The following is a 15,284-nucleotide window of genomic DNA, read 5'->3' as shown; positions in this document are numbered from 1 at the left end:
TGTCAGCTGACCCTAGAGATTTTGGATTTACCAGAACTCAATCACATAAGACAACTTCTATAGACTTGTTATATTTATACATAAAACATAACCTAAAGATTATATATTTATAATTCATATGATTATCTACATATAACATATAGATGTATAGATATATTCTTTTATCCTGATTATTTTGTTTCTTTAGCTAATCCCAACTAATACAGAACATAAAGTTGAAGAAATTTCCATAATGTCAAATGGACAGACAAAGCAAAACAACACAAAACAAAACAAAAGATTACAGCCAAGAGATAAAAGATAAGAAAACTGAAGACTTAGGGGGCTGAGGATGGCTCAGTGGCAGATCCTACACTTAGCATGAATGAGGTCCTGGGTGAGATTCCCAGCCCCACCCCAATTTTTTAAAAGTAGAAAAACACTAGATTGAAATGGGAAACCTGGTATCCCACTAATAAGCCAGTTCCAGAAAAATCAATAGGCAAAAAGATGGAAAGGAATATATCAAGGAACTAATACAAGAAATTTCTCCAAAACCAGAGAACATTTTTTAGCGAGTGGGTTCATAGTGACTGACCACAGGTCCTCACCAAGGTATATCATACAAGGGCAGAACACTGGAATAAATGTAAGATTCAAAAGTCTTCAAAGAGTGGGAAAATGAGACAAGCAAACAATGTACTCTTGACACTGCACAATAAATTCCTCAACAGCAACATTAGCTCCAAGGAGACAATGCAAAGCGAAGAGTTAAAATTTTGAGGTAAATTAGTTTACAACTTGAAATTCTATACTTACTCAAATAATGAACCAAGGTAGGAGTAATCTGACTTTTCGGATGTGTTAGATCTTATAATATTTACCTCTCCACAGTTGCCATCTATTACACTGGACGATTGTGATTAACACTTCAAAGATGAAATAGAAGAAAACAGAAAAGTTCAACCCACATAGCAAGGTACAATGTGGTCTGCAGGACTCTGTGCTTCAGTTGTGTGTGTGTGTGTGTGCGTGTGTGCGTGTGCGTGTGCGTGTGTGTGTGTGTGTGTGTGTGTGTGTGAACTGGAGCAATGTTTCAAATATACTTCTTGGAGCTGAAGGTAGAGTGCCTGCTGCACTCAAGACCCTGAGTTCCATTCCCAGCACTGCAAGATAGACAGACAGACAGACATGCACTGACAGATGTAACAATAACACGCGCTTCTTACTAGGGGTGGTAGTCCAAAAATGACACATTTGAGACATTTGTAGGAAAATGGATGCACTTGGAAAATATAACGTTAAGTGAAAGAAACAGACACACGAGTTTAAAGCCACACGATACCTCTCATCTGAATGAGACAAAGCACAAAACTAGAACAGTGCTAGAGGAGGGAGAAAGGGACAAGAAGCGGTCTCTTCAGTAGGCACGTGGTCCAAGGGAACAGAGGTGAAGGGTGAGGAAGAGGCGGAGCGGAAATGAGAGGAGTAAAGATGCACCGCGGGCAGGAGCCAACAACCCCGAGATTAATGTAAACACTGTGTGCCATCACCCGAGCTCAGACACACAATGTCAACAAGCATGCAAAAGAGGGTGGAGGAGCCTGCGGAGGGGCAGGGAGAGGAAGGAGGAAAGGGATTTGAAGAACAAGCAGTAATACATACAGGTAACCGTACCCCCAAGACAGCTGTGAACTGCACGAACTGCAAACATTACTAATGAAATAAAAATAACTTAGAAAGTCCACCTTACCAAAGCCAGGCGTGGTGGTGCACTCCTGTAATCCCAGCACTCGGGAGGCTGAGGCAGGCAGATCATGGCAAGTTTGAGATCAGCCTGGGCTACAAAGTGAGCCCAAGGTCAGCCTGAACTGCATAGCGAGACCCTGTCTCAAAAGAAAAAAAAAGAAAGTCCACCTTAAAGGAAGGTGGGCAGCAACTTTGGCTGCTGTAACCCTGGGCATTCTGCCTGTTGTAGGCAGGCTGCAAAGACCTCCGCTTGGATTGTCTCCCTCATTTCCTCTGAAGCACTAGCTGCTTCTGTGAACAGCACGCTTTCATTTCTTCTGCTCTGTAAAATGATGTCCACTTTCCATCTGTAATTTACGTATGCAGTATGGAAAATAGGTGAGCAGAATGCTGTGTGTGAAGTCCGAGGTCTCCGCTTGGTGTTCGAGCCCTCACTCAGCTCCACCAAAGGCTTAGTGAGTTCTTACCATGCAGCAGTGTTCTTCTCGGCCTGGACATGAAGCAGCCAGCAAAACTGAGCTCCTTTTCTTGGTGGGAAAATCTGGGGTTTGCTTTTTATTGCCAATGATATCTTTTTGTTTGTTATAGTTCTATCCAAATTATGTTTCTTTGTGGGTCTATTACAAAAGTTTGGTTTAAGTCATTTTTTTTCAAATTCATCTAGGTCATTTGTTGATATATAACTTTCTTATAATCACTTTTATTTCTGCAAAGCTGTTAGCCATGTCCCCTTTCACTCCAAATTTGTAACTTGACTCTTCTCTCTCTTTTTCTCTGTGAGTCTAGCTAAAGGTTTGCCATTTTGATTAATATCTTCTGAGGATCAATTTTTTATTCCGTTGAGCATCTCTATTATTTTTCTCTTCTTAATTTTATTTTAATTTTTATTATTTTTTCTCTTTCCTTGCTTCAGATTTAGTCTATTTTTGTTCTAATTATTTAAGGCAAAAAATTTGAAGACTATAAATGAGATTTTTCATGTTCTTCAATATTGCATTGACCACTATAAATATCTGTATAAATTCAACAAATATTTATTGGATGTCATAGCCATATCCAGGTTTTATATAATATTTTTTCTCATTTATCCTTTTTTTAAAAAAAGTTTATTGGTTTCTTTTTTCTTTCTTTCTTTCTTTCTTTCTTTCTTTTTTAAACCAGGAATCTAATTTGCAACCTTGATTTCTGTTTTGTTCTCTTGGTTGCTTAGGACTTTCTGTTAAACTTCTACATAGTCCTGAGTTTCTCAAATTTCCTTCCATTATTGAATTCTAGTTTAATTCCATTATGGATGGACAACATACTCTATGATTTCAATTGGAAGTCATACAGAGAACTTGTTTTGTGACCTCACATATGATCTATTCTGAGGGAGGTTCCATGTGTATTTGAGAAGAACGAGTAATATGCTGTTGGATGGAATGTTCTAGAGACAGGTTGGTCTGTTCAATTCATAGTATTCATGTCTCCTTGATCTTTTCTCTTGTTTTATACATTGTGGAAAGGGGTTCACTGTTGAACTGTCTCTTTTTCTCTCTTCCGTTCTTTCAGGGCTGGGCATGGTGGCACATGCCTGTAATTCCAGCACTTGGGAGGCCGAGGCAAGAGGATCATAGAGAGTTCAAGGCCAGCCTGAGCTACCCAGTGAGTCAAAGGCCAGCATGAATTAGAGTGAGACCTGACTCAAAAAACAAAACAAACAAAAGTCCCCCAATTCTTTCACTTTAGTTCACGTATTTTTGGCCTTAGCTGTCATGTGCATATATGTACTAGTCATTATGTTCTTAATAGATGGTACTTTTGTTATAAAGTACTTTCAGTCTAGTAACGATTTTTTTGAAAGTCTTTTTTTTAACCTGATATCTCCCTCCAGCTCTGCTTTGTACTTTTCATACATAAAATGTCTTTCTTTTCCTTTTCACTTACTTGTACCTTTAATGTGTCTTTTATGAACAGCGTATGGTAGGATCCTAGTTTTGTATCAATTCCACCAATCTCTGTCTTTTTTGATTATTTATATTTTTGTCATATTGAGGATTGAACACAGGGCTTTTGTACTCAGCTACATCCCCAGTCTTTTTGTTTTCTTATTTGGAGGTGGAGTCTCACTAAGTTGCTTAAGTTGCCCAGGTCAGGCTCAAACTCTCAATCCTCCTCCTTCGGCCTGCCCCGGTGTTGGGTTTGCAGATGTGCACCTTTCACTCAGCCCTAATTCTGTCTTTTGGAGTGTTTAGTACATTTAATTTAATTACATATAATTATGGACAAGGTAGAAGTTACGTGTTTCCTAAGCATGTGCCCAGTCCTGCGTGTGTGCAGAGATCTGGATTCCTAGGACTAGGTCAGAGATTTTGAAGAATTCTGTGACTTACATTTTCCACTTTTCCAATCTTTCCATTACCCTCTTGACGGTTGATTCCACCGCCCAGGAGGACATGATGCTAAGCTACTGCAACAGCAAGTGCCCTAGAGTGAAGGCTGCTTTCACAAAGTGAGCCCTGAGCCAGGTCAGATAAAGACGTGCCCTGAAAGTGGGACTTTCCAAGGTGCTACCAGACAGCTCAAATAATGACTTTTCTGGAGATGAAGCTTTGGGGTCATCTAAACCCATTCTTTGCCCTTCAGTGGTAGGCAGTCTGCTGGTTTTCAAAGCCACTGTAGTGGTGGGTCTATTGGATTACAAGGTTATGAAGTTAGAGACTGGGCACACCAAAATGCCATAAAGTTCACTGTTCTCACCAAGATTTACTACTTTTCCTGGAGATTCAGTACTCTTTAGATGGTTACAAGCTGTTATAGTTTAGATCCCAAAATATCCCCCCCCCCCCACTTTTCATGTGTGGAAGGTGACTGGGCCATGGGTCTCTATACTGACTTCCTGTTTGGAGACAGGACCTGGTTGGAGGTGATCATCTTTGGGGCCTATGACCTGGAAGGGTGTCGTCCTGTTCCAGCTTCCTCCCTTCTATTTCTGGTAGTTTCTGCCTTGGAGCCAGCTAACCATGTACTAAAAACATAAGCCTAAAGAAACGTCTCCCTTTTGAATTGTGGGCGTAAGGCACAGGGGTTGGGCTAATCTTTGGAGCTCTAATAAGGCTGGTTTTGATCATTTTTTGTTATTGTTAGAGTTCTCCCTTTTATAGAAAAGTACGTTTCCCACCACTCACAAAGTGGTTCACCCTGATTGTTTCATCTCATTGTTCTGAATGGGTTCCTCAGCCTCCAGTCCTGAAAATCCTTGCATACAATGCAGTATCATCATCTAGTATCTTACCAACAATATAAAAAGATGACACCAAAGGCCAAGCATGCAAAAGAAATGGTCACTGGGAAAGGCCAGGCCCTGGTGTTCTTATAAGTACTACTGTAAGGGCCTCTACAGTGTGTGGCAGATCTTCCGAGCAGCAAAGATGTGCCAGTACCTCACTGTGAGAGCTAAAACTTCCTGCTAAGCACAAGTAGAAGAGCTTTAGGTCTGCTTCCCCACCGAAAGGACCAGGAAATAATGCTGGGAACCCAAACCAGAGCAAGATTATTTTGCTCCAATCTTATATACTAGTTAATCTGAAAATTAACTGTTTACATAGAGGTACTGGTTGGATGCACTGTGAGGAAAGACAGTTGACATTTGATAATTCTGCCTGGTGAGTATACAAGTACTTGTTACTGGTAGTTTTCATGTAGTCATTCTACATAGCACATGCAGACACACGGAGTCAGTCTTTGACGTGCACATTCAGACATGCCTGATATCAGCTGCTATATTCTTTTAAACTTACACCAGTTTGGGGCTGGGGATTTAGCTCAGCGGCGTAAGCGCTTGCCTTGCAAGCAGGCAGTCATGAGTTCAATCCCCAGTACCAATAAAAAGGAAAAAGAAAAAAAAAACTTACATCCGTTCCCCAAGAAGATGGTTCAAATTTCAGTGCCCACAGGATGTATGTTAGCTATGAGCAAAGGCATGTACTGGTACCCATACAGGGCACTAACTCCGTTATGTAAGATACCAGGTGATAGACTTGCCCGGTTATTCAGCTTAGGCACTAACAGCAAAGTGTGCAGTTGTGCTGCTTCTTTTTCTCTCAGTGATAAATCTACTCATCACTGTACAAGAATGTGTAATGAAAGAGTAAATCGGTCAACAAAGATGAAAGTGCAGCAAAAGAAAAAAAACAAGGCTGGGGTGGGAGTGAATTAGAATGGAATGTGAATGAGTATCCACAACTTCCAGGAGGAGAGGATTATTTGGGCTCACGGTTTAGCTCACACTCAGCTGGCTCCAAGGTAGAAATGGTACGGTGTAGGGCATGGCAGAGGAAAAGGGCTCAATCCGCGGCTGCCAGGAGGTGAGGGTGGAGGGGTGGGGTGGGATTCAGCTATGGATTCAGGAGTGGGTTGGTGTGGATTAGTGCCCCACATTAATTAACCGATGAATACGATGCCCCACAATCCAGTCGTCTTCCATACTGAGGAGAACTTTTGAGAACTTTTGAGATCTAAGCCGTAACAGAAGTACAGAACTAGGCAGCTGTGAGAATGCTGAATTTGTTGAGGTTCTAGACAATGCAGCCAGAACTTCCGGATGTGGACTGAGATGAGGAACATGGTTGTGACCAAAAACAAAGCTGCAGAGCAGAGAAAAGAGGTCAACATTACAAATGACATGAAAGGACCTCCCGGAGACTTCGCATGACATAAGCAGCACAACGGATAGAATTGCGGAGAGTAACCTAAATGTGACGCTTTGTCAAGACACAGAAAAAACACTTGGCTGGTGTGTAATGGTTATCCTAGGACAGATTACTCGTGAGAATTCACAGAGAAACCTTTTAATTCTCAATGTTTGGAAGGCTTTTAATTGTGGTGTTTCAACATATTAGTTATTGTTATATTTTTCATTCCCCTATACGTTTGTAACTATGTTAAGAGTCTTGAAGATACTGATGAAATTTTTAAAGGTCATTAAACAATGTTAATTTTTCTCAGTGATTATTGAGGTACTTTTGCATGTTTCTATTTGCACCGTCCAGAACTACCACGCCAGTGAGGAAATGCAATGTCTAATGTTGTGTATATATATATATATATATATATATATATAGGTAAAGTATTCCAATACGTTAGGGTAGTATCTGTAACAAATATGCAACGTCTGTTACATATGAATGTCAAATCATCCAACGTGTCAGGCTATACCTATAACAAATATGCAACGTCTGTAATGCATAATGTAAAATTGCAAACGTGTTAGGGTGGTATCTATAGTCAATATGCAGTATCCTTTATATGTTCGTCCAACTCATTAGGGTAGTATCTATAACAAGTACGAAATGTCTATGATGCAAATCTAAAATCGCCCAACACATCAGGGTCCATAATAGCTGTGCAATGTCTCCTGTGGAAATGCAAAACCGTGAAGCGCGCACAGAGCCTGGGAGGTGACTGCGAGCTGCTTAAAGGCCGCTCCTGCGGCTGAAGCCCCGCCAGGCCAGGCGTGGGGACCGCGCGGGCAGCAGCCCTGGGCGGCGGGTGTGCGCGGCGGGTCCCCGGGCGGCGCGGGTGCGGACGGCGGTGCGCGCGGCGGCGGGAGCGGGAGCGGGAGCGGCGGCCACGCACGGCGGCGGCGGCGGCGGGAGCGGCGGGCTGGAGCGGCTGCGGCGGCGGCGGCGCATGGCCCAGGGCTGATCTATGCGGCGCCTGCAGGGGCTGTGTCTGCGGCGGCGGCGGCGGCGGCGGGGCCCTGCCCGCGAGCGGGGCGGGGACAAGATGAAGTACCAGAAATACCTGACGGTGCTGCAGATGGCCATCGGCGTCACCCCCTCCAACCGCGGCAGCCTCCTGCCGCTCAAGAGGAAGCTGTGGTGAGCGCGCGGGCCGGGCGCGGGCCGGGGCGCGCGGGGCCGGGTGGGGGCGCTGCGCGCACTTCCGGGCCGGCCGGCCGGGCGCCCCCTGCCCCTTCGGCGGCCCGCGGCGACCCCGGCCCGGGCTCCGGCTCCGGGCTCCGGGCTCCGGCCTCCCGCCGCGGGGTCCGTCCTGCGAGCGCCCGGCGGGCCCGGGCTGCCCCCCCCCCCCGGAATACGTGCCAGGCTCTTGGGGGACAGTGACCGGTTTCGGATCCTGCATCTGCGTTTTCCGTTACGCATTTCTCAAACATCCCTCTGCGGAGGGTGCATAGTAAAATCTGAGCCGCTCCCACGGCAGGCGGCCGGGGGAGTGAAGTTGTGAGGTCAGAACTGCATTGTCAGGGTCTGGTATTTTATCTGCATGCTTTCCGGTGCCTTCGACCTGGAAACTGTTATTAAGGTGATGGGAAAAGCAAGCCTTAAAGATGTCTGAAAGTTACCCAGATCTGGTTTGCATAGTTGACCACCTAACAGATTGCAAATTGCATGTTATTAGCCTCTAAATATTCCATGCAGAATCCCCTGGCCACCTACATGTTATTCCATTGGCTTGAGATTTAGGCTTAATGTTCTTCTACGAGAGAAATAAGCAAAGGGAATGTGAGTACCAGAAAAAGAGGCCAGCGATCGACCGTTATAGTCAGTGGTCATCTTACTTTTAAAATTTATGGTCTTTGTAAATTTTTTATTCGGTCCCGTTGAACATGGTCTAATTCAATCCTAAGGTTGTAAAGGAAATGAGGCTGCTTTTGTGTATTTGGAGATAGTACTTTCTGTTGTAGAGAACAACGGAAAAGAATGACCCAAGGTCCATGAAGATTGACCAGCCAACAAAAAGGTGTGTAAAAGAATGCCCGTAGTAGTGAGTTTGGAAGATGAGACCGCCCATACGGGCGACAAACCTCGCATTTCAGACGTGCCACTTGCTGTGTGACCTTAGCACGTTGCTAGAGTATCTGTTTCTTTCAATGTAAACTGAGAATCTTGCTGTCTGCTTCCTGGGTTGATTCCAGATAATTCTGATAGCGAAAAGGAGGTACCTAGTACTACAGCTGGTTGAGCAGATGCTTGGAAAATGTTAGTGTTTTACTCCCTGTGTGCCCCCACTTGTGAAAAACAAAAGAAGGGATTTATTCCGCAAAAGGCATTTTAATTTGGAACAGTGAGGAACAGTGGGTAGAGGACTAGACTGGTAAAAGTTAGCAGCAGTTGAATTAAGATGGGTAGTTGGGATGTCGTTCAGTGGTAGAGCACGCGCCTGTCCTGTGTAAGGACCTGGGTTCAGTCCTCATCGCCACAAAATAATAATTGTAATAGTAGAGGTAGCTGTAGGTAGCACATAAATGAAGGACAGGTCACAGTTATGAAAGGAGCAGTAATACTCGGCCATGACCTCCAGGCTGATGGCGCTCAGTGGGGGGGAGACTCCGGTGCTGCTGCTTTGCCCTGCACCTCTTCTGTGCACTTGTTCATATCTAGCACCGTCCGTTTCACCTGTTTTTCGTGTGCATGCATTGCCTTCCTGTGTGCACAGATTGCGAGGTGCACACAGGAAGAATTTTGTCTGTTTGGTCCATTACTAAATCCCCTCCGACTGGTATTTGGTACAGAATAGCTTCTCAGTCAATATTTGTTGAGTAAATGGATAATTGAGTTCTTAATCATGCATGGCTGGGAAGGGACCTTAAGGAAATCTGTTTTCTTAATGCTCAATTTAAAAAGACGTGGGGATAATACTTGAGGAGCTCTTGAGTATAAACACACATTTGATTACAAGTATAGGAAATAGGTGTATTCTTTATTATGTTTTGGAGCTTCTGAAATGCATTCCCCAAAGACAGAATGTGTGAAGAAAGGAAATAAAATCCAGGTTATGCTGGTGTTACAGCAGTTCACACTGGAGGCAGGAAATGCGGTAGGGCCAGGGATTAAAAACCGTTTTTACTAAGAGATGGCCTGCAAAAGGCTAGTAGAATTGGTGAAACTTTTCCATCACCTTAGATTCCATACAAATTGGTTTCTTGTTTTTTGGTGCCGGGAATCGAACCCGGGTCTTACGTTTGCCAGGCAGGTGCTGTGCCCCTGGTCTAAATCCTTGACGCTACTCCACACAGATTTGCAGTGGTTGCTTTTTAATGGTGGCAAAGAGAAGCACATGCTCCATAAAAACTCTCCTGTGTGCGTGGTACTTTTTGACACAGATGTATAATCCTTTCTAAGAAAGTTAGGAAACGTTTTTTAAAAAGTTAGAGACTCTTGTGCTTCCCAGTTCATTTATCTTTTATTTCCTCAGAAATTGTTTTCTAGACAGTGTTTCACTCCGGCAGTGTTGTAACAGGTGCACGTGGAGCACGTAAGATACCAGGGTCTGTACCCAGGGCCTAGCAGATCAGAGGGTGGGGGTCCCCAGTCCAGAGTGGAGGGGGATCCCTAGCACACATCACCAGTGCCTGTTGCACCCTGGAATGCACCAGCATCCGGCCATGTACACAGTTTTTGCAGTCATGCTATGGAAGCTGGCCGTGGCGTATATAAAGATTTGTGTGAGGATGAAAAGCTCTGTTTTTCTTTTTAAATTATTAGAGCTGCAGTGAAAAGCTGTGTGCCTACAGAGTCTGTCCCGGATAAAGGGTGAGGTGCAAAGGGGCTGTGTTCTGCTCACACACTTTGACGTAGTTTTGCATTTGTGCCCATCAGCTTTCCCTCATACAGTACCGTTTCCCTGATCAGCTTTTCAGGTCCATTAAGGAATATTATTTTTAGGAGGAACCTGAAGCAGAAAAACTGACCTGCATTGATGGAACCTATAAGAGCCCTGTTCTTTTCCCTATTCTTTGTCGCCTAGAAATAGAAAGCAGGAGTGTTTGGGTATTTGGTTCTGAATCGTTAGGGTTTAGGAACCTAGATGAAAGCTTATTTCCTCCACCCAGATGGGAGTGAGATTGTGCCAACTGCTGGCTTCCCCGTAATGGCCAACGATGGAAAGAAGCCGTAGGCGCTGTCTTTCCTAGGCCCACTAGACTTAGTGACTTTGATTTTTCACAGTTCTGGGAGCCGGAAGTTCACCACCAAGGTGCTGGCAGGGCCTCTCTCCCTCAGAGACTCTCGGGGAGCTGCTTCTTTGCCTCTTCCTGTTTCTGGTGGTTCCAGGCATTCTTGGTGGTCCCATCCTCCGCCTCCATCTTCACTCGGCCTCTCCCTCTGTGTCTGATTTCTCTTCTGTCTCTCACATGGACCCTTGTCATCATCCAGTTGAGGGCACACCTGGGTAATCCAGGATGCTCTCAAGACTTTAACTTAATTACACCTGCAACGACCCTTGTTCTAAATCAGGTGACGTTCACTCTGCTCTTCGGCAAAGTTGAGGCCCAAATAATAACTACTCTTATTTTATGTGAAATGTACAAATCTTTTCATAATAGTTATGTTGTTGCCAATAGTCTTAATTTTTGCATCAAAAGCTTTCAGGAGTGTGTACACTGATCTAAGGGAGAAGAAGGGTTGTCATTTTAGTTTTTCCTACTTCTAAAATTTTTCCCTGGTTATGTGAGTAGGTGATTATGGAAAATCATTCAATACTGATGTGCTCATGTCAGTAGTCATCTAGCAATCACATTCTGAAAATAGCACGAGCTGTCTTTCTATTAAGCTATTACTTGTAGACCCAGTGTAAGCATCCTGTCATTTAACCTAGGAGATAGATGCTGTAATCTCCCACTTGCACTAATGAGGTCATTGAGCTGCCCAGAGACAGACACCAGGTCTTATGCTGGCTGTTGGGTTAAAAAGGACAGCTGAGGCTAGATGTGGCGGTGCACTCCTGTGATCCAGCACGTGGGAGGCTGAGGCAAGAGGATTGTTGCAAGTCTGAGACCATCCTGGACTATAAAGTGAGCCCAAGGCCGGTCTGAATTGCATAGTGAGACCCTGTCTCAAAAAGATAAAAAACAAACAAAGGACAACTGAGCAGGAAAATGACAATCTAGGAAGAAAGAACAGCGGGACATAGGTACAGAGTGACTGAGAAATCCCCCAAGAACTTTGTTTCTCCAAGGCTGATCCATAGCTCACCATGGGCCACCGAGATCCTTCTGCAGAGATGTGATCAGTTCCAGTAGCCAAGTCCTCTTGTAGTTTTTTAATGAGAAAATTATAGTTAATTACCCACATTACTATTTATAACTAAAAGTTCATTTGCTATTTATCTATTAAGTGAATGCTAAGGTTTCTGCAGTCTGCTACCAAGAAACAAAAATGAGCATCTTGCTGCCATTTATGGAGAAAGTATCCTTAGAAGAATCTCGTATCTTTGTAGAGTGGCTGTGATGCTGTTCTCAGCACTATCTATCCTAAGGCGCCTGTTGCACACCTTTGTTAGAATTCCCCTGCTCTGGGAGAAGGATGCATTGCTGTCACTCATTAGCATTGTCTGGAGTTGCTTGTGGCTGTTGGTTGCTGGTATTTTAACATTCATGTCTTGTAGAAGGTGTCACTCTGTGGAAAACTTTGTTCTTGAGTATCCACTTCATTTTTACATCATTTTTGTTTTTTGCCCATTTCTTTGTTATAACTGAGTTCTTTTCCACTGGAAATTTGAAATGGGGAAGGCAGAAGAGTTTGAGAGTTGTTTGTACTGGGTGGACTGTGGGCAGGAATGGCTGTGAGCCGAGTCTGAGTTATGCACCAGAAGGGTGAGTATAACCTCTCCCTGGGAGGCAGGCAGGCAGGGCTGGGGTGCGGCAGGGCATTCCAGCCCAGGGAGCGTCTGGGAGGGACGGGTCACCAGTGTCAAGCAGTTGTGTTGTGCTGAGCGTGTATTTTGGATGCATAAAATGTTTGATTTTTGCTGAATTTAAAGGACTTTGCTAGGCCGAGTCATAGGTTTAGCAGCCTGTGTGGATGATCCTGGCAGAGCCCACAGTTTGCCAGAAGTATAAGTATGACATCTCCCACAGGGTTGGCATTTACTTTTCTCCTGATGTCCTGGCTAAGGGCAGTGTGGACAGAGGCAACAGAACAGCATAAACAGTGTAGTGAGTTGTTATTAATATCTGAGCAGGAGCTGTGGGTCTTGCTCGGTGGCATAAGCGCCAGCCTGGCAAATGCAAGGTCCTAAGTTGGATCCCTGGTACCAAAAAAAAGAGAAAAATCTGGGCAGGTCCCAGCCATCACCCAAGTGAGGGTGGCTCCAGGGAGCTATGCAGAATTAGGGAGGTAACGGACCTTCAGGCCCTGGGGGGATTGCAGCTTCCTCCCCTCAGATATGGAGGTGGACCCGTGAAGAGGAGGGAGATGGAGAGGGTGCCCAGGGGCCTGAATCAGGCCAGGCTGGCAGAGCACATTTGTCCTGGGAGCAGGATGTGTGGTGCTGGCAGAAGGGGGTGGGCCCGTAGGACTTTCTTACGCCTTACCTTGTTGTTGAGTTTAGTATTACATGGAGTTTACTTTTTGATTTTTCCAAACCCATTTTATTTCAAGCAGAAAAAGAATAGAAGGAAGAAAATAAAAACTAAATTTCAAAGCACATCAGTCGGGGACAAGAATAAATATCGAGGTTTTTTTGTTTTGTTTTGTTTTGTTTTATTTTTGGTCTTTTTCGTTTTTATCAGTAGCAGGGATTGAACACACGACTGCCTGCTTGCAAGGCAGGCGCTTATGCCGCTGAGCAAAATCCCCAGCCCTAAGAATGAATATTGAGTTTAACTCTTCTAAATTTCTGTAAGATTTGGTGGATATAAATTCTTCTTTTTTTTAATCCAGAGTCTTTGCACCAGGTGTTCCTGTCTCCCCAACCGCCTCCTTTTTTTTGAGTCAGTATCTTGCTGAATCGCGCAGGCAGGATTCCAACTCACCATCTTCCTGCTTCAGCCTTGCAGGTGCAGGGTTACGGGTGTGTGCCACCATGTCTGGCTTGGTAGTAAAGAACACTTCTTGCAAGCTTTGGATTTTAGGTTTCTAGGTTTGAAAAAAAGGGGAAGAAGAGGGATGCCTTTCTAAGACAGATGAGAGAAACAGTATGAAAAGTCTTAGGCAGGTTTCTTCGTCAGACAAGTTGATATTATATTTGCATTAATATAAAATACCATCCAACCAACACTGTCAATACAAAGCCAGAGGAGAAGTGAGATAAATAAGCCATTGTCCATTGTTTTATAATTCCTTCTTTCTAATAGGTCCTCTTTTGAATGTTTCCCCCCCCCCTTTTTTTTTAAAGAATAGGAAAATTTAGTGGGAAAAGGAATAGAACTAGATCCTGAGAGACAGATGGAGTCCCACATGGGTTGCCCTGACTAAATTTCTTTTAAAATTGAATTTGTTTTTTCATGGATATAAACAAACTTAAAATTATACCTATTTCTGGGAGTGCCATAGCGTCTCCTTGTGTAATGTTAAGCCAGTTTAAATGCGTCTGAGTCTGCCAGTGTGTATCTTTTCTTTATGATGAAAGTGCTCAAAAATCCTTTGGCTCTGTTGAAATGCACAGGACATTATTAATATCTATAATGGTCCTAGCGGCAACCTAGCACTTCCCTTCCCTACGGCTGTCCCAAGGCTGTGACAACCACTATTCTGGTATCATTTGTCTGAGATCAGTCAACTTTTGTTCAGTGCACCTGTGAGAGACAGCATGGAGTGTTTGTCTTTGTTGTGTCTGGTTTATTGCACTTAGTGATTTCCAGTTAGATCCATGTTGTTGTACATGACAGATACCATTCTTTTTCTATAGCTGCATAGCACTCCGTGGTATCTGTGTACCACGTTTTCTTTACCCATTCCCTAGTGGATGGATTCATATGTTGTTTCCATCCCTGGCTTTTGTGACTAGTGCTGCAGTGAGCACGGTCATACACCCGTGTCTGACACACTAATCATTTCCTTTAAATATACCCAGTAGTGAGGATGCTGGGTCATATGGTAGTGCTGTTTTTAATTGGATTTTTCTGTTTGTTTGTTTTGTTTTGAACTGAACTGTGCAATTCAGGCTATCTTTGAACTCACTTTGCATTGATCTTTCTGCCTCAGCCTCCTGAATTACAGGAGGGATTACAGGCATGTGCCCCCATGCCTGCCTATTTTTAATTTTTTAGAGAATGTGCACGTTGCTTTCTATAGTGGTTGTACTAATTTACATTCCCACCACCAAGAGGGTACAAGCCTTCTCTTTTCTTCACAGCCCCACCTTATCTTTGATCTTGTTAAAGATAGTTCTTATTGCTGTTGGGTGGTATCTTTTTGTGTTTGCTTGTGATTTGCATTTCTCTGATGGTGGGGTTGAACTTTTTTCATGTGCCTATTAGTCATTAGTATGGCTTCTTCTAAGAAATGCCTACCATTTTATTTTGTGTACTTAGGCTTTGTTTTTTGTTTTTTGAGGTAGAGGTCTCACTGTGTTGTCCCAGCTCGTCCTGAGCTCCAGGAATCAGCAGTCCTCCTGCCTGAGCCTCCTCAGTAGTGAGACCACAGATGTGCACCATCTTACCTGGGTGCCCATTTTTAAACTTTCTTATTTCTTTCTCTTGCTCTTGAGATTTTGGAGATCTCTGTATATTCTGGACTGAACTCCCTGTTGGATGTATGGTGCACGGATATTCTCCCCTGTTCTGTTGGTTGCCTCTTTATTTGTTTTCTTTCCTATAGAAGCTTTTAAGTTTT

General features: G+C 43.9%; 1 protein-coding gene and 1 long non-coding RNA gene across 17 annotated transcripts in view; one reads left to right on the top strand and one right to left on the bottom strand.

The window, feature by feature from the left end:
- LOC134476356 (uncharacterized) overlaps nucleotides 1-7,649 on the bottom strand; it is a 78,298-nt gene extending 70,649 nt beyond the window's left edge. For both annotated transcript variants that reach the window (XR_010047920.1, XR_010047921.1), the window contains exon 1: nucleotides 7,513-7,649. This is a non-coding gene — a long non-coding RNA (uncharacterized LOC134476356). The remainder of the gene's footprint in view (nucleotides 1-7,512) is intronic.
- Nucleotides 1-15,284, top strand: part of Tjp1 (tight junction protein 1) — a 319,842-nt gene that overhangs the window by 84,843 nt on the left and 219,715 nt on the right. For 3 of the 15 annotated variants that reach the window (XM_063249906.1, XM_063249904.1, XM_063249901.1), the window contains exon 1: nucleotides 7,402-7,589. The exons of 11 other annotated variants lie outside the window; for them this stretch is intronic. In XM_063249906.1, coding sequence (XP_063105976.1) covers nucleotides 7,417-7,589 — 173 coding nt within the window. In that variant the 5' untranslated portion in view covers nucleotides 7,402-7,416. Of the gene's footprint in view, nucleotides 1-7,401; nucleotides 7,590-8,428; nucleotides 8,470-15,284 lie in introns of those variants that run through there. One more of the 15 variants, XM_063249907.1, reaches the window with a different exon arrangement.

This window comes from Cavia porcellus, unplaced genomic scaffold, assembly GCF_034190915.1.
Source record: "Cavia porcellus strain 051 isolate PalLab524CR breed Dunkin Hartley unplaced genomic scaffold, mCavPor4.1 scaffold_6, whole genome shotgun sequence".
Lineage (NCBI taxonomy): Eukaryota > Metazoa > Chordata > Mammalia > Rodentia > Caviidae > Cavia > Cavia porcellus.
The sequence above is the reverse complement of the archived record's forward strand: the minus strand, read 5'-3'. Positions and strand labels throughout refer to the sequence as shown.